At 46.2% G+C, this 25885-nt stretch overlaps 1 protein-coding gene across 1 annotated transcript in view; it reads left to right on the plus strand.

Annotated features, from left to right (window-relative positions):
- Positions 1 to 25885, plus strand: part of EPHA8 (EPH receptor A8) — a 108153-nt gene that overhangs the window by 26864 nt on the left and 55404 nt on the right. The window contains exon 3 of the mRNA XM_029578794.1: positions 18507 to 19170. Coding sequence (XP_029434654.1) covers positions 18507 to 19170 — 664 coding nt within the window. The remainder of the gene's footprint in view (positions 1 to 18506; positions 19171 to 25885) is intronic.

Below are 25885 nucleotides of genomic sequence, written 5' to 3' on the forward strand. Positions count from 1 at the left end.
TGCTAATATGTGCACATATTTTTTAGGAAAAATCTGTTTTTGTAGGGAAAATACACAGGCAGTACTGAAAATGCAAAAGTAGGCACATAAGTGCAGGTCCCTCCCCATCCCCCAGAATGCTTCTGTTCACTGTGGGTAAAAGTACGCACATTTCATTTCATTTATTATTTACATACCACACATAACATGCTACAACAGCCGATCAAGGCAGTTTACAGCACATAAAATACAATAAATAAAACATATAAACAATTTAAAAGTCTAACTGCTTCCAGCCTTAAAACTGTACTCCTTATACTATGTTGCCATTCTCTCTTACATCTAACCCTGCCTGTCACTGCTTAACATGACCAGGTTTTCACCTTTTTTCTAAAAGACGTAGAGTCCTTTTCCTGCCGCAACTCTTTAGGGGCCAAATTCCACAGTTCTGGCCCAATTGTGATTCTTCATACAAACCCCAGGCGCATTCTTATACTCGCATATAATGCGGGCAACTTTATAAAAGCCCATTTAACATAAGAAAATGCCATGCTGGGTCAGACCAAGGTCCATCAGACCCAGCATCCTGTTTCTGACAGTGGCCAATCCAGGTTGCAAGTGCCTGGCAGATCCCATAAAGTTACTCCCAGGGATACCAAAAGCTTTCTTTAGTCTACACGGCTAATAACGTGTTATGGATTTTTCTGCCAGGAACTTGTCCAAACCTCTCTTAAACCAACCCCGCTATGTTAGGTGCCTTGATCACATCCTCCGGTAACAGATTCCACAGCTTGATCGTGCACTGAGTGGAAAAGTACGGTCTATTATTTGTTTTGAATCTGCTGGCTGTTAGTTTTATGGAGTGACCCCTTGTTTTAGTATTATTTCAAAGGGTAAATAACCATCCTTTATTAACCTGTTCCACTGCACTCGTGATGTTATAAACTTCTATCGTGTCCCCTCTCAGCCGTCTCTTTTCCAAGCTGAATAGCCCCTGCCTGCATAGCCTCTCATCACAGGAGAGATGTTGCATTCCCTTTATCATTTTTTGTCGCTCTCCTCTGCAGCTTTTCTAGTTCCGCTACGTCTTTATTGAGATGGGGCAACCAGAGCTGCACAAAATACTCAAGATGCGATCGCAGCATGGCTTGATAGAAGGGCAATTTGATATTTTCCATTTTTTTTCTCCCCTTCCTTTTCAGATCATCCCTAACATTCTATTTGCTTTTTTGTCTGCTGCTGTGCACTGACCCAAGGATTTCAGTGATCCTTTTCCTAGGTACTGACTCCCAATACGGAACCCAGCATGTACCTGTAGTTGGGATGAGTTTTCCTTGTGTGCATCCCTGTGCACTTTTCCATATTAAATTCCGTCTGCCATTCAGTTTCCCAGGCTCCTGGTCTCACAAGGTCCTTCTGCAGTTCCTCGCTATCCACTGCTTTTTTTTTTTTTTTTAACAAATTTGAATAATTTTGTCTCATCTGTAAATTTGATCACCTCACGTGTCATTCCCGCTTCCTGATTATTTATGAATATGTTAACCAGCACAGATCCTAGTACTGATCCCTGTGGTACTCGACTAATGATCTTTCTCCATTTGGAAAACTGACCATTTAGTCCTATCCTTTTAAGCAGTTCCCAGTCCACAACAGAACACTGCCCTCTGTCCCATGACTTTGTAATTTCCTGAGAAGTCTCTCAAATGCCTTCTGAAAATCCAAATACACTCTATCAGCCGGCTCATCTTTATCAAAAAATCTAAAAGATTGCTTCCCCTTGCTAAAACCATGTTGACTTGTCCCCATTAAGTCAATTCTGTCTTTGAGGCCAGTGGTTTTGATTTAAGAACGGCTTCTACCATTTTGCCCGGCACTGTTGTCAGGCTCCCTGGTCTTTAATTTCCCAAATCGCCCCAGTCTTCAGGAATCGTGTGTGTTTGAAATGATAGGTTGCAGATTAATAGGAACAGGCTAGCGATTTCATGGTTCTTTCCATGGCTGAAGCATTGATTTACCCAGAGAAATGGCTTTGCAAATTACCTTCCTTGTGTACTCTTTCACGTTTTAATGTGGCCCCTCATAAACTGAACTTCCAGTAGCTTTGGCAGAAATTCTTCAGGAATTTCTCTGCATCATCTCAAATTGTTTCTCGGATTCCTATTATTTTCATCTACAAAGTCCCTTTTCAGTTTTTCAATGATTTTGACCTGTAGCAGTGTCGAAGTATCTTCCAATAAGGAGGTCTTTTCCTCCCGTTCATCCACTCTCTTTTGAAATAGAGAATTGTGTTGTAAGGGAAGTCACCTCTGTTTAGATTCCTTTAGCTCTGGGATGATGCTCTCTCATTATCGCACATAAGGATTGCACTGTCTTCATTGTCATGGGATGGGAAGTTTCATTTTTCTTTGTCAGCAGCCACCTTCTGTGTGATGGCCACTCCTGTTTAGACTTTTTGATTCTGCGTGATGCTGTGAAAGTCGTTTCTGTGTTGCATAATTTACGCCAGGCCAATTAAACTAAAGAAAATTACAAAGTTATGGGATAGGAGGCAATGTCCTTTTGTGGATTGCAAGTTGGTTAAAAGACAGGAAACAGAAGAGTAGGTTTAATTGGTCAGTTTTCACACTGGAAAAAGGTAAACAGTGGATCAGTCTTTTTAATATATTTATAAATGATCTGGAAAGGGGTACAACGAGTGAGATGATCAAATTTGCAGATGACACAAAATTATTCAGAGTAGTTAAATCACAAGCAGATTATGATAAATTGCAGGAGGACCTTGCGAGACTGGAAGATCGGGCATTCAAATGGCAGATGAAATTTAATGTGGATAAGTGCAAGGTGATGCATATAGGGAAAAATAACCCATGCTATAGTTACACAATGTTAGGTTCCATATTAGGAGCTACCACCCAGGAAAAAGATCTAGGCATCATAGTGGATAATACTTTAAAATCGTCGGCTCAGTGTGCTGCAGCAGTCAAAAAAGCAAACAATGTTAGGAATTATTAGGAAGGGAATGGTTAATAGAACGGAAAATGTCATAATGCCTCTGTATTGCTCCATGGTGAGAACGCACTTTGAATACTGTGTGTAATTTTGGTCATAGCATCTCAAAAAGCATATAGCTGCACTGGAGAAAGTGCAGAGAAGGGTGACCAAAATAAGGGACATGGAATGGCTGCCCTACGAGGAAAGACTAAAGAAGTTAGGGCTATTCAGTTTGGAGAAGAGGAACTGAGGGGGATATGATATAGGTCTACAAAATCATGAAAGGCCTTGAACAAGTTAATGTAAATTTTACTCTCTCAGTTAATAGAAGGATCAGGGGGCATTCCATGAAGTTAGCAAATAGCTCATTTAAAACAAATTGAAGAAAATTATTTTTCACTCAGCGCATAATTAAGCTCTGGAATTTATTGCCAGAGGATGTGGTTACAGCAGTTAGTTAACTGGGTTTAAAAAAGGTTTGTATAAGTTCCTAGAGGAAAAATCCATAAATGACTATTACGGTAATTAATAAGCAATAGTAGCTTGTGATTTATCTAATCTTTAGATACTTGCCAGGTACTGTGACTTGGATTGGCCACTGTTGGAAACAGGATACTGGGCTTGATGGACGCTTGGTCTGATATGGCGTATCTGTTCTTATTATTTCATAGGATAAGTATTTGGGGGAGACAGCAATTTTACTTGCAAGGTTTACTGATTTTTAACAGATCTCTTGCACTTCCATCTGGTAGCAAGTTATCTAGTGCCCCTTGACCTTGTATTCTCTTTAGGATTCAATTCCCCAAAGCTAAAAGCCTCCCCTCCCCCCCCCCCCCCCCCCACCAACACACACCAGCCTCTATTTTGTACCTTCTTCTGTGATCATTTCTTTTCCTCTAACTGGTGACAGCAATTGGACTGTCAGAGTTGCTGAAAATAGCCTTCCATGCACAATGCATACAAACACCTTCCTGACTCCCAGAGAGAGAGAGAAAGGGGGAGAATGCATGAATCTTTCAGTTTTGAGATCTTCTTGTACTGATTATTAACCAATTAACCATCACATGTTTTAATAGCATCTGGCACTGGGCTTGCAACGGATGACATGGACTGCCCCTCCCAACAATATTTTGAGCCTCCCTCCCCTTCACCACCCCCCACGTCTGATAGCATGCCCTGCGAGCTCGTATGGATCTCCCCGCACTCTCCATGAGGCACCTCCAAGACTCTAAGTATGGATGATATCCCAAAAACATAAAATCACGCTTTCAGCCAGAGTCCAACAGGAATGGGAAGGTACAGCTGTGCCTGAGATAGAAGCCAATACATAATTCCTACAGCTGCTCAGATATCCTGCGGTTAAATAATAGCTCTCCGGTGTCTGGGCAGTATTGGTCATTAATGACCTGAGGTGAAGCCAAGGTTAGCTAATTGTCTGGAAAATCTATTATTAACAGTGGCAATTGCTAATTTCATAGGCATTGTCACTGTTAAAAAATATAAAATAATAATGGTTTATTGTTCCCAAACTCATGCTTTTCCCATCTGCATATTGTTGGAGGTTGGCAGCAAAGAGCATGTGTTCACGTTCAAGCTAATTAAGGGATATTGACAAGGAAATATGGGTGTGTGCAAACACAAACTTCCCCTGCCAACGATATTAAAAATGCCAATAGTAATGTGAATGTATACAGCTTTCATCCAGATACTTCTGTGACTTGCACAGAGTCTGGGACACTGGATGAGTCAATGGACTGAGTCAAGTTTAGCTTTCCCTGCTACAACACCGGTACATTCCCAACTTGGGTCATAAGAACATAGGAAGGTCCTGCTGGATCAGACTACTGGTCCATTGAGCCCAGCATCCTATTTCCGACAGTGTCCAGTCTGGGTCAGGCGTGCCATTTCATGTTGCTCACTCCCCAGAAGTAAGAGGATCCACCCCCCCCCCCCCCCCCCCAAGTCTGCCTGGCTAATGATTGTTAATGGATTGGACTGTCCTCCGGAAACTTGTCCAAACTTCTTCTAAATTGGGCTGCAGTATAAGCCTTTCAGTAACGAATCACACAACTTAATCGTGTACTGACCAAATAAATGCTTCCTTAAATTTGCTTTGAATCTGTTAGCAGTTTCAGGGAGTTCCCCTGGTCCTAGTACTGTATGAAAGGGTGAATAACCATTCCCTGTTTAGCTGTTATGCCCCATTCACGATTTTTGTAAACTTCTACCATATCTTCCAAGCCGGAGAGCCCTAACCCGTGAAGCCTTTCTTCATGAGGTTGCTGACGTTATCACTATCCAAAAGCTGTTTTGTGGCCTGAATGTAGAAAAAGGGTGTTGGTCTGGGTCTAGTTCCTAATGGACTGGTGTCTGTATCACCAAAATCCATCACAGTGTGGCATTGCTTGGCACCAGCGTTGGCAGTGACTTCAGAGGTGATCAAGCCAGGGCAGGGTTGATGGCATTGGCAGGGTAGTGTGGAGGAACCGTATCCTGTTACTGGTGGGATTTTTTTTTTTTTTTTTTGAGAGGGGGCAAAATAAATGGACAGCACTGGTTTCCAGTACTGTCAACTTTGCAGATTCCACCAGCATTAAATTCACCAGAAACCCCCCCCTCCCCCCAGCTATCCTACACACAACCACTTATGGACAGATGGAGAGTCCATGATTGAGGCATAGGAGGATGGGTCTAGTAGTGACTAAAGCGTATTGATCCCCAATACTTTGGTGTAATAAGGTGCACTTGGCTGTGCACATATTTTTGTGATAAAAATTGTGTTCAAATATTAACACTCCTCCATGCCAAATCTCATGTTAGTCAGGCATTAACTATTATGCCCTCATGCAGAGAGATGCATAGGCTTAATGTATCTTCTTAATGCTGTAAATTTTGCTCCTGGTCAGAGGTGGAGTAAGTACTGGAGCTGAACCTGGAACTCATGGTGCTAGGGTTGTGGGAGGCCCTATACTCAGAATTCACAGAAAATATTATTTATGCACAGAATTCTTGTTTTATGCATAACTTGCATATCTTTCTTTGTGCATTTTTGGGTTAGTGTCCATTTTTAAACTCCCAGTGCATTAGCATGCCATTAGCTTACTGCATTAGGAGTTAACTTATTTTATTTTTTTTAGCATGTGAAAAGAAAATGTGTGCCAAAGTTCAGTGCACATCCTTCACTTGTGAATTATTACATCAGGCTGTTTGTTATGTAACACATGCCCTTAACATGGACTAAAGCATTTGCATTATGTAAGAAAACAATATTTCAGTGAATTGCACAGCATGTAAATCCATGCTAAGCAGCTCATTAAAAGACACATGTGGTTAGTGCAGATCATAAAAAGTAGTGTGATTTGCATTAACTTGCTGGGAACCCTAAAACTTAAGCATACCTGCAAGATCTTTGCTCCCTTCCTCTCCCCATCCCTGGCTCTATGTAGAATTTTTTTTGCATCTAAATAAAGCTTAGTAAATAGTCCCCAAAGTGACTCCCTCAGAGTCGCACAGAGGGTCAGTGACTAAAGCACGGGGAGGTAAAAGGGTTGCAGAGAGAATCAATGGCCGAGGCACAGAGAGTGAAGGTGACTCACTCAGGGTCACATAAAGTCTGTGACGGAGGCACGGGGAGATAGAGGGACTTGGCTAGGGTTATTCTGGTATATCTTAGCCGTGGTTTACACCAACCTATGAGTACTAAAGCCGTGGTGTAGTAAGTCCGAGGGTCATTTTGAAAGGTGCTTTAGCTGCAGAAACGGTGTGTAATATACTTGCTTGCCCAGCATGCGGGTAGACATGGCACGCGCTTCCTGTGTGCAAGAAAGTCTATCCAGAGTAGACGGAAGTAGGAAGGGAGGCTCTCACTTTCAAAAGCATGCACACACGTTCTTGCAAAGCTTTTGTGCACAAGCTGACTGGTGTAACTCTATGTGGGTAACTGTGACAGGATAATTTTCACAGCAGAAAGTAAATGTGCATTTTCCCTTTAAAAATGAGTGCAACCTAGGTGCACATTTGCCAGCTAAGTTTTGTGGGCCACAGTTCACCACCGAACAATGGTATCAGCTGGGCATGGCAGAATTTTTTTTTTATGATTTTTCTGTTTCTCATTTTGGCTCCCCTCCAACTCCTTCTTCTTTCCCACCAAAGAGGCTCCTGGGACTTTGCTAAATCTTTGCCATCAGAGCAGATGTCTGCTGTTTTCATCTTTTGTAGAGGCTTTGTTTTTTTACCTAACAAAAAGTTTGCTTATGTGTATTTGCTTTCTCTGTGTGCAGATGATCTTCCGAACCATTCAGCCTACAGCACCCATATTTTCAGGATTTGGGCTCTACCAAAGAGTATAAAAAGTGGGTGCTGCTGGCTGTCTCTAATCTTTGTGCTCGGCAGGGAGCTAACCATGGTGCTGAAATTGCAACAGCATCTCTGAATGTCACAGGGTACCTAATAATCAAACTGCAGATAATTTTAGTTTTTATTATTGCCACTGCTCTTATTTACTTATTGGATTTATATTCTGCCTTTCAGGGCAGATTACATTCAGGTACTGTAGGTATACTGGAAAAACTACCTGCTGAGATTTGCACCTGCTTTCTCTGTGGGTAACGTTTGTCAGAAATGAAGCATGTAGTTTTGAGTGTGCAAAATTATGTGCAGCGTTCAGCTCACTTCCTGGAGCAACTCCGAGTAATAAGGGGAAAAAAAATTACCTGTGCTTTAGATGAATGCAGGTAATTTTGCCCACATTGAAGGTGGGCAGTGACTCAAAGCCCACATTTTTGTGGGCAAAAAAAAATGTTTTTTTGTGGTATTTGCCTGTTTCTCTCCGACTGGATAATGAATGTATGTTGTGCTATTTACTCTGCGCGTGTGCAGGCAGGGAGATGTGCACATGGTGTCCGGCAAACTGCATGGGCTAGAGAAGGCCCAAGCATTGGTCTTGGGCCAGGATAGCTGGAAGGTAGCAAAGGCAGTGGGCTTGAGGTTGGAGTAATCAGCTGTGGGGGGCCGAATCAGCCTGCGTGATCTGGGGGAGAGATGCGGTATCAAATGTGGGAGGGGGAGGGAAAAAGTACTTAGGTATGGCTAGGGAGGAGGGCATTGAGAAGGGTGGACCAGAGGAGGGAGGGAAAGGGAAGAGAGTGTTGGGGTTGGCCTGGGGAGGGGTAAGGAGAGGAGACTGCTGTGGTCAAGCTGGGGAAGGAGAGAGTGCTGGAGTCAGACTGGAGCAGGTCAAGGGTTGGACACAGCACTAGAGATGGGGGGAAGAGAGAATTGTGGGGAGGGGAAGGAGAGCCGGTTGGGGTCAGGGTGGAGGTGTGTGACAAATACGAAGAGCATGTAGGGGAGATGAAGGGTGGGGCTTGGGATTGAGGGTACATGCACAGTTGCATTTTACACCATCACTTGTGATTGGCACTTTCACTAGTATCACTCGTTTTAAAGCTGAAACCACAATGATTTTTTTCCCATTAAACATTCAAAACAGTTTTATAAAAATAATCAGAATAAAACAAAAATACAACAGAAAATAGTCTTTTCATCCACAGAGTTTCACAACTTTACCCAACATCAATGGACTTGCTCAATGAATTAGTTTATAAAATTGGAATTGCTGTGTAGTGAGACCAAGAACGCCTTATTCGTGAAAGCTCATACGTAACCTTAATTCTGAACCAGGACCATATCCCAAGAGCAAGGCTGACTGAAAGGGGGTGCGGGAACCCCCCCCCCCCCCCAGGCAACGAAGCCCCAGCGGGCACCGTCCTCCTCGAGATACTGAAGAGCAGGGGCATGAGGCGTTGGTACCTACTGGCCCTGTGTAGACGTCTGTGCCCGGCAGCTCCTGCCCTGCCGGTGCTACCGAGAGCAGGAAGCGACGTTAGGCATCGGAGGCAGGGCTTGTTATAGTCTCCGCTGGCTGCCCACCCCCTAAGGGAGGGTGGGACCCGACTTAAACAAATTATAACATGTTATTCAGTTGTAGCTTTTTTTTTTTAGAAAAAACAATAGAAAAGGTGCTCATATGAATTGCTTTGCAATTTTTTTTCATACTTGTTGCTTTTCAAATCCCACCAATTATTATTATTATTATTGCAGTTTATGCTCATTTTAGGTACTGCAGACAGCACCAGATCCTTGCTTCCCCACCCCCATTTATTTGGGTCTGATTTACTGGGGCTTTTCTCCCGGGGGGGGGGGGGGGGAGGGGAATAAATCGGGCTCTGTATTAATTATGGTGTGCTCGTTTCTGTCCTGCTGGGGGATCTTACCGAGATGGAAGAGGATCTCAGCATCATTTGTTAAAGCCCACTTCATAATGACAGTGAGGGACTTTTTCTGATTGAAAGTGGGCCGGAAAGCCCGGGGAAGCGCCTCGGAGATATTAAGCTGATCGCTGTCTGAGTCTTCTGCACGGCCAAGAGAACCGCTTAGTCTGGTACAAAGGGGGAATTTGCATAAATTCAAAATCCCTTCTCCATCAGGAAATGGAAATATATTGAGATCCTGTAATTAAAGGGACGCCTTTGTCAAGCCTCTTTCAGCAGAAAAGTAGGACAAGATAATTTGGGCCATAGCTGGTAGACTTGTGGTTGTGTTTTTTGTTTTTTTTTTCCTGTGGGCTGTGCGTTTTATTGCATCTCCATCAGACAAACATAATGTGTTAGTGTATCAGGGAGGCTAAGCTTGGCAGGATGAGCTGCGAGGACGCATCCTCAACCAATCTGGTACCTTGATTGCCACTTGGGAGACCCTTTTTATGTGTAAAGCAGAGCCTCGGGGCACAGCGGTGAATGATATCTTTATGAGCAAGAATCAGTAAATTTGTGGTACTGTGTTTTTTGTTTTTTTTTGTGTTTTGCCGTATGAGACATCTGAGGGGCGCTCAGAAAGCAGCTCATACCCCCAAGCCAAGAGCAGCCTGCTCGCTCCGTCTCCTCCTCTCCCTTCTGGAAGTGTTGGTTCTTTTTCTCAGTACAAGCATTTAGGGGAAAGAGATCAGAGAAAGCAAGGCTGTCCCATGGGCATTATTTTTTTAAATCTTGTTTTATCTATTTTATTAGGTTCCTTTGAAAATCTGGAGCAGAGGGGGGAGGGGAGGGGGTGCCAAAAGGCGAGGTTATTTCCATAGTGCCAAGGGAGCCGGGGGTGGATTTCACTTCAATGCTGAGGCTCCTGCAGGAAGGAGAAGCTCATCAGCAGCGAAGGCTTCTAATCAGGGAGCTGGAGACCAATGGGAGAGGTCTGCCACCAGCACCCACTATGTTTATTTCCACGCCTTTGAAATACGATGAATAGAAACTGCATTCAACCTGGGTGCTGCTTTTCTGTTCGTAGCTGAGGCTGGAGATGCCGTGGAAAGTGGGGAAAAAGCTCAGATATATATATATATAATCAGCATTTTATATATAATGCCTCTCTCAAGGAAAAAAATAAACTTTTTAAACTTTCTTTTCACCCGGCAGTTTCCTCCCGCTCCTTTGGTCTTCCAGCTCAGTCGTAACCAGGAGCCTTCATTTGCAGCTACCTGGGGATTTTCCCCCCTATTGTATATCCCCTCAGTGTACCTAGCCTGGTCACTGGGGCAGTGGTCAAGCCCCAGAGCGCCTTCTGGAACCCTACAGTCATGGGCCCTGAGTCCGGCCACTAGGTGTCGCTCTTGAGCGGTAACCATAACTCCCTCCACCACCCCTGGGGGCTGTGCACGCTGCCTCTGCAGTATCCCCAGTCTCGGATGTCCCGGGCAGCAGAAGATCCACCTTTCAGTGCACATCACGTGCCACTTTAGCCTCCAGTCAGGCTCAACTATGCACTTCTTTTAGTTGGTTTATGTGCAATTTTGAGTGTTAGAATGTGTTGGAACGATTACTGCCACCTTTACCATACTATATTCAGGACTGGGGGGGGGGGGGCTTATGGTTTATGTTGTCTCCGCCCCCCCCCCCCCCCCCTCCGCACACATACACATCCGCGAGAGTTTTATAGCTACTGCTCAGCGGTGACCACTTCTGGCCAGACCGGAGATGCGTGGAGCTACAGAAAGATCGGTGGTCTGCGGCCTCTGGCTGAGGTTTGTTGCCGTCATGGCTGGTTTAGACACGATGGAGGAGAAGAGGGTAAGGTTACCATTGTGGGGGCCAACCCCCCCCCCTAGCTCCTGCCTCCCTAGCCGCAGGCCAGTCTTGATGGAGCTGGAAGCCTAGAGAGTAAGAGGCCCGGCCCCTCTCCCTCCAACCCCACAGAGCTCTGCCCATAGCAGCATTGCGTTCTCTAGCTGGTCATCAGCTTTATGCACAGAAAGGAATCCTCTTACAGGGGAGAGAAAAGAAATACTGGCAGAAACCGAGCTGCTTGGCCTCCAGAAACCTGTTCAATATTCTTTTGAAGTTACTGTATTTGTCATTGCAAGATATTCTTGAAGATAGCAAAGATCTGTGGGCTCATGATGTAGGTGCAGTCTGGGGAAGAGTGCTGAGGGACTTCAGCTGGTCATGATAGTTAGAATATTTTTTTTCCATTGTGCTGCAGAATTGGCTATGATCTATTTGCCCCAGCGAGAGAGAGAGCGATCTCTGGGTTTCTTGTGACCTAACCAACCATATAAAAGAATATCGATATCACGCCCCTAATTATGATTATTTGTTTTGGCAATCAAAACTTATATTTTTAAACCGATCATCGTATTTTACAGTGGACATGAGAGAGAGTTTGGGGAGTGAGAATTTAGCTCTGATGTCAGCAAGCTGCGTGGTCATTTGGCCACACGTGACCTTGAGGGCATTCGGTTATTATATAATTTAGCTATCACATGATCTCTTTAGTCAATGAGATGAGTTCATATTTGTGTCCATTTTTTAATGAATATCATGAAAGCACCAAAGCTTCTCAGGCAAAATAACTAAACTCTGGATTGGCTGGTTCTCTACTCCGTCAAGTCATGTGACACCTCGGTCAATCGGTTGGCAAAGATGTTATCAGGCTAGGACGTATCATAAAGATGAATCTGCTGTCCATACTTTTGTTAGGTAGCCAGCTTGTATATCACGCTGAATAAACAAAATACAGCAAATGTATGCTTTTATAATTGGCATCGTGCAACTGCAAGATTTGTCACTCCTGTAATTGCTTTGCTTAAATTAGCAATGTTTTGGCATGAAGACAGATTTGCACATGGCATGTGTACTTTGTGTGTGGGTATGTGTGGAAGAGGTGCCTGGCATTTGAAAACCTGATACGGCGTGTAGAAGGTTGCATGCCATCAGAGTTATCTGGGACGAAAGGCAGCACAGCCTCCATCTTTTGTCAAAATACGCTGTTTTAGATGCACAATCCCTGTGAAACTTTCTCCAGTTATACTTACTTGGATAAAAATAATTCCTTTCTGACCCTGAGAAGGGAATGGGAAAAAATAAAAACATCTGGATCTTTTTCTACCAAATAGACTCTCGCCAGATATAAATAATACCCAGTCATGGCAAAAACCTCCAGGTGCTCGTCTGACTTCCAGTCTTTCCTGAGGGGGCCAGAAACCTCTCGGCTAGCATAATCCCCTGAACTTGTCCTCATCCTCGACGAGACCTCTCTGCCCCATATATTGCCTGCAGCACTCCCTGCGCTGGGTCCACGCTCACAATGGAAGCCCTCTCTACCCCCCAGAGGCCATGCCCAGCTCTTCCTGTGACTTACCTCACCCACCATGAGACCCTTCTAACCTCAAATACTCAGCACTCCCTCTCACGTCACCCACAAGGGAGACCCCCTCTGCTCCATCCCCAGTAATCCTGGGGTCTTCTCACCAGTGAAGAGATCTCCTCACTGTGTGGGCAAATGGATCTGGCCTTTCCTTCATAGGGGCACGTTGTGCCCTAGAGCCTTACTGTGGATTTCTAGTCTTCTAATACTGTTGTCTGTGTACAGATATTTAAGTAATATCATGTTTGTTTGTTTATTTATTTATCTGTGCGATCCAGAGTACTCAGCGGGTTACAATGAACACACCCAATAAATAATGTATATAATAAAGGTAAAAAATATAACAGAAAATAAAGCTGATTAAAACAAACTAAAAACAGTCTAAAAGCAGAAGCACATTACTTAATAATACATTGCTTTGATCAAAACATTACAATAATAATAATAAAATAAAGTTGTAAATGAAAGGCGTGAGAGAAATAGGCTTTCGCTGTTTCCTGAAAGTGAAGAAACGTGACATTAAGCGAATTTCCTCTGGTAGGCTGTTCCCCAAAGCTGGCCCTGCCTCTTTAAATGTTCTCTCTCTGGTCATGTCTAGGCGCACTTGGAGCCGATGTAATAAAGTGCGCTGAAGCTGCCATGAGTTCGTGCCTGCTTCTATGCGCATTTGTACGCGCGTTTTCCTGCGCGAAGCCCTATGCGGGTATGTAATAAGGGTTTGATGTGCAGGAAAAAAAAGCATGTACAGACGCGCGCACTGATCCGCGGTTTTTCCTGCATGAATGAATGCTAATGGCATGCAAAGGAGGCGATTATCTATTCACAGGCAATGCAGGGAGATCGGGTTACTGCGGGTTTTTTAGCGCCTGGATCAGGTCAGGCGTTAAGTGAAAGCACCGCTGGGGAGACCTTTTTTTTTTAATACTTTTGCGGGTCAGCCAAGCAGTGGATGGGAACCTGTAGAGAAACGGCAGCTTCTCAATGAGGCAGAATTGCCGATCTGCGATTCATGCGCTCACCAGCGGGTCAGAGTCTCATCAGGAAGGGTTAAGTTATTCTTTTTTTTTTTTCAAAAAAGAAAGGCTTTCGCCCTGAAGAATCAATCGCAGGCGTTCACGCGCCGTTAGGTGTCCGCGCAGTTTTCTGCATGGATGTCTGCGTGATTCATTACAAAGGGCCACGAGCGCACGTTTCTGCATGCATTATGGCACATTTGGTGTGCGTGAATTTTATACGCGTATCTAATTGGCATATGTGGTCGTTAGTACAAATTGCACTGCCACTGGTTTTTGCCATGCGCGCCAAAAAAAAATCTGCACAAAAACGTTAAGCCCAGATTTCAGCGCAGGTCTTATTACATCATCCTGAAAGTGCGGTGAGGGAGCATCCAAGAGGTTGCATCCTGCTGATTGCCATGCGTTTTGTTTGGGCTTTGTGGATTTTGAGCAGAGTTGCGACGCACGGAGGGGGGGGGGGGTGTCTCGTGACTAAACACGCAGCGATCTTAAGCTGCGCTCTCCATTTTCTAGGGAGCCAATGCAATGTGTATAAGATAAGGAGCTGCATTTCGTTGTACGCCGTTTGGAGGTTTACGAGTTAAAATTGAAATAGAGGAAGAAATGACAAATTTAAAATAAATATATTGTTAAAAACTGATGAGGCAGAAGGGGAGGAAAATCCTCACGTAGTTTGGCATTTATGTCCTTGATAGCAATTTTCCTTTTCAGACTGTGCCCAGGAAAATCCTGTTTTTTTTTGTTTTTTTTTGAAGTGAGCAATGGTACAGCAGCTCGCCTCTAACATGGTACACCCGAAACTCGATAACTGCTGCTGGAGCCAAGGGCCCCCATAGCTGGCAGGACAGCACTGCTCCTCTGTTAGAAATGTGATTGACTTTTTCATCTTTGCCCTGCCAACAAAATCCATCTAGGACAATGTAGGTCTGTGAAGTCCTGTGGCTATTCTCTCTTGCCTTCTCACACCCCCCCCCCACCCCTGCATGTCCGAGGGGTCTCTCCCCTCCCCCCCACCCACCTGTGTCCCAGAACGATCGTTGGCATCTGAGGTGCGCCCCACCATAGCTTTCAAGGGTCTTTCTCTAGGTCCCACCTAGGACGACCAGGGCTTTTGGCAGATGACTGGGACATCTCTGGCTGCTACTGTCCCATAGTCGGGATTTGGGGCACCTGCGGCCTGATTTGTGTTAAAGAGGCTGGAACAGCCTTTTCCCTCCTCCTCTATCACGTTCTCTCTCTTTCCCTCTCTTGCCTTTCCCCCCTTCCTTCCTGCATCTCCGTCCTTTGCTGCCTTTTGCTCCCTCTCTGTCACAACCACCCTCCGCCAAACTTCCCATTGACCCAGGGCAGTTATTCCTCCATCTGGTCTGTCTCTGTCCTGTGGCTCCTGGCGTACTCCTCGTGCCTTTATCCCGTGGCATCTCTTCTTGGGAGGCGACAACGTTTGCTGTTTGCCACTTGCTTATTTTCTGGGATTCAGTTCAAAAGAAAATGATCTTTGCTCTCAGTTGGAAGCGGCTTAATGCCTTTTCTATGCTGGGAATGTGTGGAGCGGACGAGAAACACTTTCATTTCTGCTTTGTACATGCTTGATGTGGAATGAACATCTATTTCTTTACATTTTACCCGTGTTTTTCCTGTCCTTCACCTCCGCCCCCTCCCCTGGCCAGCTGCTTCCATCTGGTCATTGCTTCCCCCCCAATCCCTCTACATCTCCTGCATGATTGCTCACAGCGCTATAACCAGCTGAGGCCAGGGCTCTCGCTCGCTCTCTCTCTCTTCTTTTCCCCCTCTTTACCTTGCATTTTGAACAGAAGGGGTGAGGAGAGCATAAGAGGGGAATACAGTCGTGGGGATGGGGGGGGGATCCAATGAGCTGTTAATGACTCCTCGTGACCCACCGATGACATCAAAGGCACCTGCGACTATGAGGACTTGATATGATCAATTTTGATGTTTAAATTGCTTTATTTAGAGAGAGAGGTCGGGATTGCCTTTCTAGGCTTTCAGCCTTGATGCTGTAATCGTTCGACAGGATCTATCGCAGCCCCTCCTCCTCCATCACATTCAGAGCTTAGGGTTGTCACCTACCCCTAGGTCAGCCAAACAGGCGGAGCCAGTCCTGCTTTTTGCCCATTTAGGGATTTGCGGTTCTGGTTTTCCCATTCATTGCCTGAAGAAAAGGGGAAGTACGAGTCCCTGCATGCAATGGGGCAAAACCAGGACTGCCTCAGCCAGTTTTGGTTGACCTGGGGTGAGGTGATGACCCTACTGGAGCTTAACCTCCATGTATCCTATCCAACGCTATCAAATGAGGGGGGGGGGGGAAGCAGGGACGATTTATCGTCCACAAGGACATGAGGTCATTAAATTCTCCTTCATCACTTTTTCTCGTTCTGTTCCTGAGTCTTTAGCACATGTTCTCTTTCCACATTTATTTTTGTTTCTGCCTTCTTGGCCTCAGTCATAGAGAGGATACTAAATGTTTACATCAATGGTCAGGGATGTCATCCTCAGGTTTAATGTAATCCTAAATACAGGGGCTAAAATACCATGTGCTAAAATGCTATGTCTGTTTCATTCTTTATGGACGGGAAAGCTGGACAAGTAAGAAAACTGTGCTGAGTAGATTAGGATTGGCGCATTATTGGCAGGAGGCTGAGAATATTCTGAGCACCAAAAAAAAAGACAAATGAGGAAGTGTTACAGATTTGGAGGTCTCATTTGAAAGTAATGAAGAATAAGCAACTTCATTTTTTAAGACATAATAAGGACATGAGAGTAAAGAAAATCTTGCAGTAACTGGCAAAACGGAAGGAAAGAGCACAGACAGAACTACATGAATAACATCGTAACTGGATGGAAAATGAAATGCCAACACAGACCAGGGATCGAGGTGGTTGGAGGGTCACAATTGCCAACGTCAAGAAGAGACGAGGCATTCGGCAAATGAGAAAACCATGACTGCAAGAAACTGGGAATATCTGACTGGGGATGCATGCAACTCTACACATGCCCCATCTCTTGTACCCTTCTTCCAACCACCCACTGTATGCCATTGTCAAAGACAGGACACTGGGCCAGATGGTTGTTTGATCTGACCCAATCTGGCAGCTCTTAGGCTCTTAAGTCCTTCATCGGCTGCCGATTTACCCAAAGGTGGTTTCTGTATTGCAGTAGGATCTGTTGTCCTGAACATGCCAAGGAGTGGGGAGAGGGAGAAATCCTGGCAGAAGATAAAATCAAACTCCAGAAGGAGGTGGCGTCCACGCTGATCCACAGCTTGTTTCATGACTATACTTTCATCGAGAGGCCTGAAGAGGAGGAAGATGAGGCATGAACATTTCTACGACTGTTGCTTAAATCTGTTTGTAATGCAACATGAATAAGTGATGCAACGTGACATTTGGAATTGCAAATGTAAATAATGCTGTGATATCACAGTTGTGCCATTATTTCTAGCATCTATAAATAAAGTGTATTTTTGATTTAAAAATAAAGCCCTGCTGCTTGATTGTTTCTAGACAGCTTCTGACTGACTATTAACGATAACTTTTTTTTATTTTGTCAGAATTTTTTTCTTTTATTGAAAACACTAAGGAATACATTAGCGAAAGGAGGCCAGGTACAAGACCCTGTAGACTACTGGCCCTAAATATAGCAAGGACAGAAGCACTGGGATGTCCATTCTGTACAGTATTAGGATGACATAATATTCGATCATGCATGTGGCACCACACATAGAGGAGAGCAAGGCGAAATATAAAGATCCTGCAACAGAGTGCTTCATGTATCATTCTAATAAGATAAGTCATCTGCAAAACTTTCTGTAGATTAACTGAGTGAACTCCCTGCATCTCAGCAGCTGACCCAGCTGAGGTATTTAAGAGCCTGTAGGACAGTATTTCCTTACACTGCAGGGAGGTGCTGCCTGTAATATAGGAACTCGTATGCTCATCTACTCAAAATCGTTCAGGACCAAGGAGAGAAGACAAACAGTACCGACTTGGATAAGGAGCCAACCTCTGCAGGTGGTCAAACATGTATGGCCATCAGCTGGGAGATGCCTTTAGCTAGGGCAGTGCAAATGGGAACCACTGGGCTGATTGGGTGGGACGGTTGGTCCTACCTCCATCTACAGTGTTGCTGCTGTTAAAGTTCCCCTATTTGTTGAAGGATTGGTCCTGCATCCCTTCTCACTTGGCCCGGTAATTCTGTCAGTGTCGGGCATTTTCATCCTTCCTCCCCCCGAAAGCCTGGTGCATTCCTACCAGGTTGCCTTGCCAGGGTGCAGTTGTTGGTCAGCGCTCTCGCAGTTAGCAAGAATCGTGCTTTGTGTGGTTTTAAACTAGCGTTGTCACTGAAGTCTCCAAAAAAAAAAATATATATTCTGCTTGCTCCTTCAGATCCAAATGAAATCCCTTTGATATTGGTGAGATGTCATAAACATGCTCCAGATCTCCTTGCATGCCCTAACACAGTGCTCCAAGCACTACTGATAACTTTGAATAAATTGTGCGCTGGTTTGGAGTGGAAGTGCTGTATAAAATCTGTAGTGACAACATCAGCCTTCTTGTTTAACTTATTTGTTTTTTTCTCTCTTTTTCTGCCTCTCCCTATGTCTCCCTCTCTCCTTCCTTTCTACCTTCTCCACCTCTGTACCCCTTTTCCTCTTTCCCCTGTCTTCTCTCCCTCCCTACATTCTCACCCTCTCCCTTCTGTCCTTTTCCCTCCCTTGCTCCCTTCGCTCCCTTCGCTTCTCCTTCTTGCATTCTCCCCCTCCCCCTCTCCCCCTCCCTGCCTTCTCCTGTGCTTTCTCCGCAGTGGGAGTCCATCAATGAGATGGATGAGCGTTTCAGCCCCATCCACACCTACCAGGTGTGCAACGTCCTCGCCCCGAACCAGAACAACTGGCTGCGGACAAACTGGGTGCAAAGGGAGGGGGCGTGGCGGGTCTACGCCGAGATCAAATTCACGCTGCGGGACTGCAACAGCATGCCCGGCGTGCCGGGGACGTGCAAGGAGACCTTCAACCTCTACTACCTGGAGTCCGACCGGGACCTGGGCACCAGCGCCCGGGAGAACCAGTTCGTGAAGATCGACACCATCGCCGCCGACGAGAGTTTCACCAGCGTGGACCTGGGGGTCCGTCGCCTCAAACTCAACACCGAGGTGCGGGGCGTGGGCCCCCTGGCCAAGCGGGGCTTCTACCTCGCCTTCCAGGATATCGGCGCCTGCGTCGCCCTGGTCTCCGTCCGCGTGTACTACAAGAAGTGCCCGGCCTTGGTGAGGAACCTGGCAGCCTTCTCCGAAGCGGTGACCGGCGCCGACTCCTCCTCCCTGGTGGAGGTGCGGGGGCAGTGCGTGGCGCACTCCGAAGAGAGAGACACTCCGAAAATGTACTGCAGCTCCGAAGGGGAGTGGCTGGTCCCCATCGGGAAATGCGTGTGCAGCGCAGGCCACGAGCAGCAGAGGGACGCCTGTCTTGGTGAGTTCCAAACACTCCTGTGCCCTTTGTCTCCCCCCCCCCCCCCCCCCACCAGGCTTTTAGCCTTTTATGGATGATGAATGCAGGGAGGGGGCTGAAGTTTATAGGAGAGCATGGAAGTGAATTGGCCTCTTAGGTGTGCAGCCATCGCTGGGGTGGAAGGGAAGCAGCAGCTATTTCTTCGCCAGCTTGCTGCACCACATTTTGGGGGGGGGGGGGGAGGGAGAAAAAGTTAAGAAGCCGGTTGAGAGAGGTCGAGCAAAAGGAGATCCCAAACGGCTTCAGAAACACGCTGAGCACAGATAGTCAGGAACCACACAGTGAGAGCGGGAGGATGGTGCTCTGCCGCCCTCGGCTCCAGAACGTGATCTGTTTCAGGGAAGAGACAGAGGGGGGGGCCTGCACAGAGCTTCAATGCAGGGGGGCAGGACTTCACTGTGGCACAAACGTGCACCCACAGACTCTTTTGGGATGGGGGTAGGGGGAGTCGTACTTTGCTTCCTGCTGGGGGGAGGGGGGGGGGGGGGGTGGCTGCCGCTGGTGATGCGATGGTGATGCTCAGACTGTAATCCGTATTGGCTTAACTGTACCGCCAGGCGTCCAGGACACAGGCCTACAAGATTCCCTATGACGCACGCCAGGCGGTGATCACCAGGTTGGGCGCACTCTGTGCTGGTGGTTTGTGCAGGGCGCAACGATTGTGCTAAGCTATAAGCGGGTTACGAGAGGGCAGGGAAATACCTCTGTAGAACCTGAATGCAACTCGCCTTCAGGACAGGGATTGGAAAGTCGAGTAATTAAATATAAAATCCAAATCCACCAAACCAACCTATCAGCCACCTCCTTTGAGCACCTGGTAGTGTTGGGTCCACCAGCAGCTGAATGAAAATGTCTGGGGGGGCGGGAGGGTCTTCAGTTCTGCATTCAAACACAAATAATTGGTGACCTTGGAGAAGCCATGGAAAGCCAGATCCCCAGGCTGAAGCAGCAGGAATGCCTGCAGTGGTCTTGGGACGGACTGACCACAGCGGTGACCCTTGCCGTGGGCCCGCATAGACTTTCAAGTGTGCTTCATCCACCAATTCTACTCCCACCTGTTCCGCCGCGTCCATGCCGTGCGGCATCGCCGGACTCGGAGGTGAACAGGTTGGCGAGGAGCCCCTACGTCTTGCTGGGATGAGGCAGCCGTCTGACCAACCCCCCCCCCCCCCTCGTAATTCCCACTCTTCGTCTTCCGCCAGAGACTTAAATCTCAGCCACTGCTGCCCTTGTGTGAGAGGATGCGAGGTGACCTCCTGACCTCTGCGCTGCAGCCTGGTTCTTGCAGGCCCGTCGGCGTCATCTCAGGGGAGAAGACCCTTCAGGATACGAAGCCCAGCTGCGAAATGTTTCTGCAGAATCGCAGGAATTTGCGGGGACGACCCCCCTTTTTCGTTTGGAAAGGTTGCCGCCTTGCGTCTCCTAAGAGATACAGCGAGCAGCTTCGCGCGTGCAGCTTGCAAGCTCCCCCCTCCCCCCTCCCTGTGAATAGCGTGCAAGGGGATCCCCGTGTGACCGCCCGCGTGTTCGTGTGCCCCTGCGTGCACGTGTCTGGCTGTCCATCCCACCCCCACCCCCCCCGAGACGCGCCTCCCGTGAACACGCCCTGCGTGATTTTATTTCCACACACACACACCCCCCGGCGAGAAGCGCGCCGAAAGCATTACGCACGGAATTTCCTTCATTGATTCATTACGGAGAGGTCATTTTTCACCGTGGAACTTGTCTCGCCGTTGGGACTCATAAATTCGGAGATTAGCTGGAACCGAAAATGAGCACTTTTAATTTCCAGACGGACAGAGCGGGATTCCAGATGCCGGTGCCCTGGCAATTTTTCATTTTCTGCTGTTCAAATGAAAAGGTATAAATCACTCCCTGGCCCGGCAATCTTTCTATCAGTACCGAGGGGTTAATTTTTTTATGGGAAAGAGAATCGGATACGAGATACTTAGTCTTTCAAATGGTGTTATAAATGGGGGCCCCCCTCCCCCACCTCAGAGTCCTGCTTTCTCCTGCCTGGTTTTTTGTTTTTTTTTATCATCAGTGCTTACAATGTGCCAGCACGAAGTGCTTTTTCCATCTTGTTTTAAAATATATATTCGGATTCCTTGTGCCGCACGAAAATGAGTGGCGTGAAAAGCTAGAAGACGCGGGAGCAGATGAGGATGGGGAAAAAGGGAGAGGCCGATGGACAGGTACAGGTGGGGAGAGAGAATTCATCCGCTGTGAGACGGATGTGCTGTCGTTACGGGGCACGCGCGCTGTGACAGGGGAGGTGTCCTCTCTGAGCCTGGGGAGAGAGTGTTTGCTATAAAAAATTACTGTTATGTGATCAGGATGGAAAAGAATTAAAAAAAAAAAATAAACAAAACGTTACAATTGCTTTTATCATCCGGTGCCGGGGCACCTTTGCCCCTGGGGTGTTGCTTGGTGCCTGGGGCTACAGTAGGGCACATGGTTGGCACACGTTGCCGGTGAAAAGGAGGCTGTTGTGTCCCAAACGAGAAGAGGGTCAGGGCTGCTCTGAGCCTGGAGAAAGCCTTGTTGTTGGTTTTATTTTATTTTTTCCTTTCTCCATTTATTGCCTTGGCACGAGGCCTGGAAGGTCAGGCGGTAGCCCGAGCTGGCAGAGAAGGAGGGCAGTCATGTGGGAAGGCTGCCGTCTGCCTCCTGCCTCGAAGAGAGAGGCAGAGGACCAGCCAGAGAGAAGCAGCGGGGGGGGAGCCTCACCCTAACGGCTGCCGCTGCCATGCTGCGGCGTGGCTCCGGACACGGCCAGCGACCTGAGGGGAGGGCGGGACCGAAAAACCTGGAAGTGGAGGGCCAGGGCCATGGCACCATTGAATGGGCCACCACCAGGAACAAAAAAGTGAGAGCAGGAGGGGCCTAGCGAGTAGACAGACAGCTGATTGGTGCACTGCCTGTCCCCGTTCCTTCACATAATCTGATTGGCCCGGGCTTGACATACATAAAACCTTTGCGGCAGATTTGGAGACATTAGGGGGATTCAATATCACACACCGAGGTCTTTGTTAGGTCCATAATGTCTGAAGGTTGCTCTATGAGCAGATTATGTACCAGTTTCAGTTCGTTGTGGATGGACCTAGTATTCAGAAGTAGCAGCTTGTGGAGAGTATTTTGACTGGTATTTGTGGCTGCTGTGAATAGTTTCTCTTGGAGGGTGCATGATAGATTTATGAGTTCTTGTTTGCCTGTGTAGATTATCTAGTGAGGGGAGTATCTGCCCTGGCTAATAATGTAATAAGGGATAAAGTTGGGGAGAGTGACAATCTCTTCGGCATAGCCCTTGGGTGTCAGGCCTGCCTCTGGCATAACTCTTAAAGGGATCGGTCAACATCCGATGACATCAGCGCAGAGGTGGAGTTTGGCCAAATCCAGCGGCATTAAAACTGATGAGGCGCAAGCAAGAGGAGATGGGACCTGGGATGGTGGTTAGGCCTGCTCTTGGTGTCTTCTGCAGTGACCTGGCAAGGTCTGCTGCTTTGGTCCCATGCTGCAACCCTTAAAGGGGGTCGGTCAATATCCAATGATGTCAGTGAGAAGGAGGCAGAGTTTGGCTGGTCCCAGTCCCAGTGGCATGGAGCTGGTGAGGCGCAGGTAGGGAGAAAGGGGGGGCCAGAGATGGTGTTCAGTCTTGCTGGGTTTGCTGCTTCAGGTCATACGATGGCAGAAACAGAGCAATTGGCCCATCCAGTCTGCCCAGTTATTCCCATCCACACTGCTAAGGCTGTATTCCTTGCCTGAACAACTGCGTACTGCATCTAGCAATGACGTGGCTCTTCAGGCAGGTCTTTGAGTGCAGTAATTAAGCACCTTCTGTTACATGGAAACTATGACAGAACCTGCTTTATATCTCAGTCTTTTACTTATATTTTGTCTGTTATTGTTTTTAGGTACGTTGTGTTTTTGTCTTGGTGATTTTCGTTATTTGTTATGATTTTATTTTGCTATGTTTATTTTAGTCTGACTTATGCATGTTTTAGTGTGCCAACCCCACCATGAACACTAGAGTAGAGGGATATAAAGTATTTAAATAAATAAATATCTCAGCTGCTTGCATGATATCACTCCTTAACCAACTCAGATTGGGTTTGCTTCCTCAGTGGTTCTCTACCATCCTAGATAGATGGCCATACAAGATCCTATCCTTAATCGAGCACCTACCACTGTACCTTCTCACCAAACTATAATCACACCTATTTTTATTGCACTATTGGATGATCTTGGTGCTGTATAATGATAAATATTCAGATAGGATATGTTCCTTCCCTAAAGTGCAGATAATTTAAGTGGGTGCCTGAGGCCAAGGGAGATAGTGACTTGCCAAGGTCAAAAGGGATGTCAGTGGGAGAAGTGGGATTTGAACCATTACTCTATTAGTCCACTCCTCTGTAAGAGTCTAGACAGTACAAAACCAGTGAGGCCGTTATCTGAAAATCTGACCTTGCTGGGAAGTGCACAGCTGTCACCAACCTGCTGGCACTGTCGCAATGTGTTCCTGTGGAGTTGTGGCCTTCTAGTACCAACCTGGCCAACCCTTGGCCTGCACTATTGGTATATTTTGCTTATTTTCTCTGCCTTTTTTTTTTGTTTTGTTATATCCTTATCACCTCTCCAAAAGACTTGATCTGTCTTTGAATGCCACCAAGAAAAAATCCCTTTACCAACCTTCTTTAGGCCAGTTGGGCATCCCTTGCACTATTTATGAACTTGGAGCACTTCCTGTACCTCAGCATTCATCTTTGTCAATGAGCTACTATTGATAAGGAAGTCCACCAACAGGTCGATTATGCTAATGTTTACCTTTCTTGGATTGGGAAGTGTCTTTGAAAACCAAGATCTTGGTTTATAAGGCAGTCAAGCTGGCCACTATTCTTTACTGTGACAAAAACTGGACTGTCTACCAATGCCACATTAAGACTTGAGGGTTTCCATCAGTGGTGCTTCTGTCAAATCCTGGGGCTGAAAATGGGAGGACCATCAGGCCAACATGCATATCCTCTGTGAAACTGTGTCCAGCAGCATTGAAGCCTTTGGGATGGGACAGGTCATTGTCTCCACAATCGTCATGAAAATTCACCCTTTTCATGGCCAGCACTGACTGGTTGTATTGGTCAACACTGAGAACTTCTTTTATTAAACAACAAAATGTGCACTAGAAATGTGTCAGGGTAAACAGTGGAGTGCCTCAGGGATCTGTACTTGGACCGATGCTTTTCAATATAAATATAAATGATCTGGAAAGGAATACGACGAGTGAGGTGATCAAATTTGCAGACGATACAAAATTATTCAGAGTAGTTGGACCTTCCAAGACTGGAAGATTGGGCATCCAAATGGCAGATGAAATTTAATGTGGACAAGTGCAAGGTTTGCATATAGGGAAAAATAATCCTTGCTGTAGTTACACGATGTTAGGTTCCATAGTAAGAGCTACCACCCAGGAAAAAGATCTAGGCATCATCGTGGATAATACTTTAAAATCGTCGGCTCAGTGTGCTGCGGCAGTCAAAAAAGCAAATAGAATGTTAGGAATTATTAGGAAGGGAATGGTTAATAGAACGGAAAATGTCATAATACCTCTGTATCGCTCCATGGTGAGACCGCACCTTGAATACTGTGTGCAATTCTGGTCGCCGCATCTCAAAAAAGATATAGTTGCGATGGAGAAGGTACAGAGAAGGGCAACCAAAATGTTAAAGGGGATGGAACAGCTCCCCTATGAGGAAAGGCTGAAGAGGTTAGTGCTGTTCAGTTTGGAGAAGAGACAGCTGAGGGGGGATATGATAGAGGTCTTTAAGATCATGAGAGGTCTTGAATGAGTAGATGTGAATTGGTTATTTACACTTTCGGATAATAGAAGGACTAGGAGGCATTCCATGAAGTTAGCAAGTAGCACATTTAAGACTAATCGGAGAAAATTATTTTTCACTCAACGCATAATTAAGCTCTGGAATTTTTTGCTAGAGGATCTGGTTAGTGCAGTTAGTGTAGCTGGGTTTGAAAAAGGTTTGGATAAGTTCTTGGAGGAGAAGTCCATTACCTGCTATTAATCAAGTTTACTTAGGGAATAGCCACTGCTATTAATTGCATCAGTAGCATGGGATCTTCTTGGTATTTGGGTAATTGCCAGGTTCTTGTGGCCTGGTTTAGCCTCTGTTGGAAACAGGATGCTGGGCTTGATGGACCATTGGTCTGACCCAGCATGGCAATTTCTTATGTTCTTATGTGTTGTGTGCAAGAATGACACAAAGGGTCCACTAGCATTTGACTACGCATACCTGGTATGAAGTTGGTGACTGAAAGACTACATGGACAACGTGACCATTTAATTTCCATATCAGACTTCCCTGTTATGACAAAGAGATTCTAAATGTAAAATCTCAACAGCTGCCACTGGCTTACAGATGTTTCTAGTAGTATTAAGGTAAGTATCGCATAATACAATCCTGGGAATTCCTTTACCTTGAAGGTAAGGGCTGAACTGCTGTCAGAGGACAGAAAGGGAAGATCCTTAGCAGAGCTGAGTGGAAGGGAGAATGGAAACTGTGCTCTTCTGTACTTTAGTCTCAGGGCTGGCTTACAGTTACACGATAGTATAACTTCCATACGATTAAATTCTGCAATGGTATATATGGTTAGATTGAAAGAAGAG

The sequence above is a fragment of the Rhinatrema bivittatum genome, chromosome 15 (assembly GCF_901001135.1).
Source record: "Rhinatrema bivittatum chromosome 15, aRhiBiv1.1, whole genome shotgun sequence".
In the NCBI taxonomy this organism is placed as follows: domain Eukaryota; kingdom Metazoa; phylum Chordata; class Amphibia; order Gymnophiona; family Rhinatrematidae; genus Rhinatrema; species Rhinatrema bivittatum.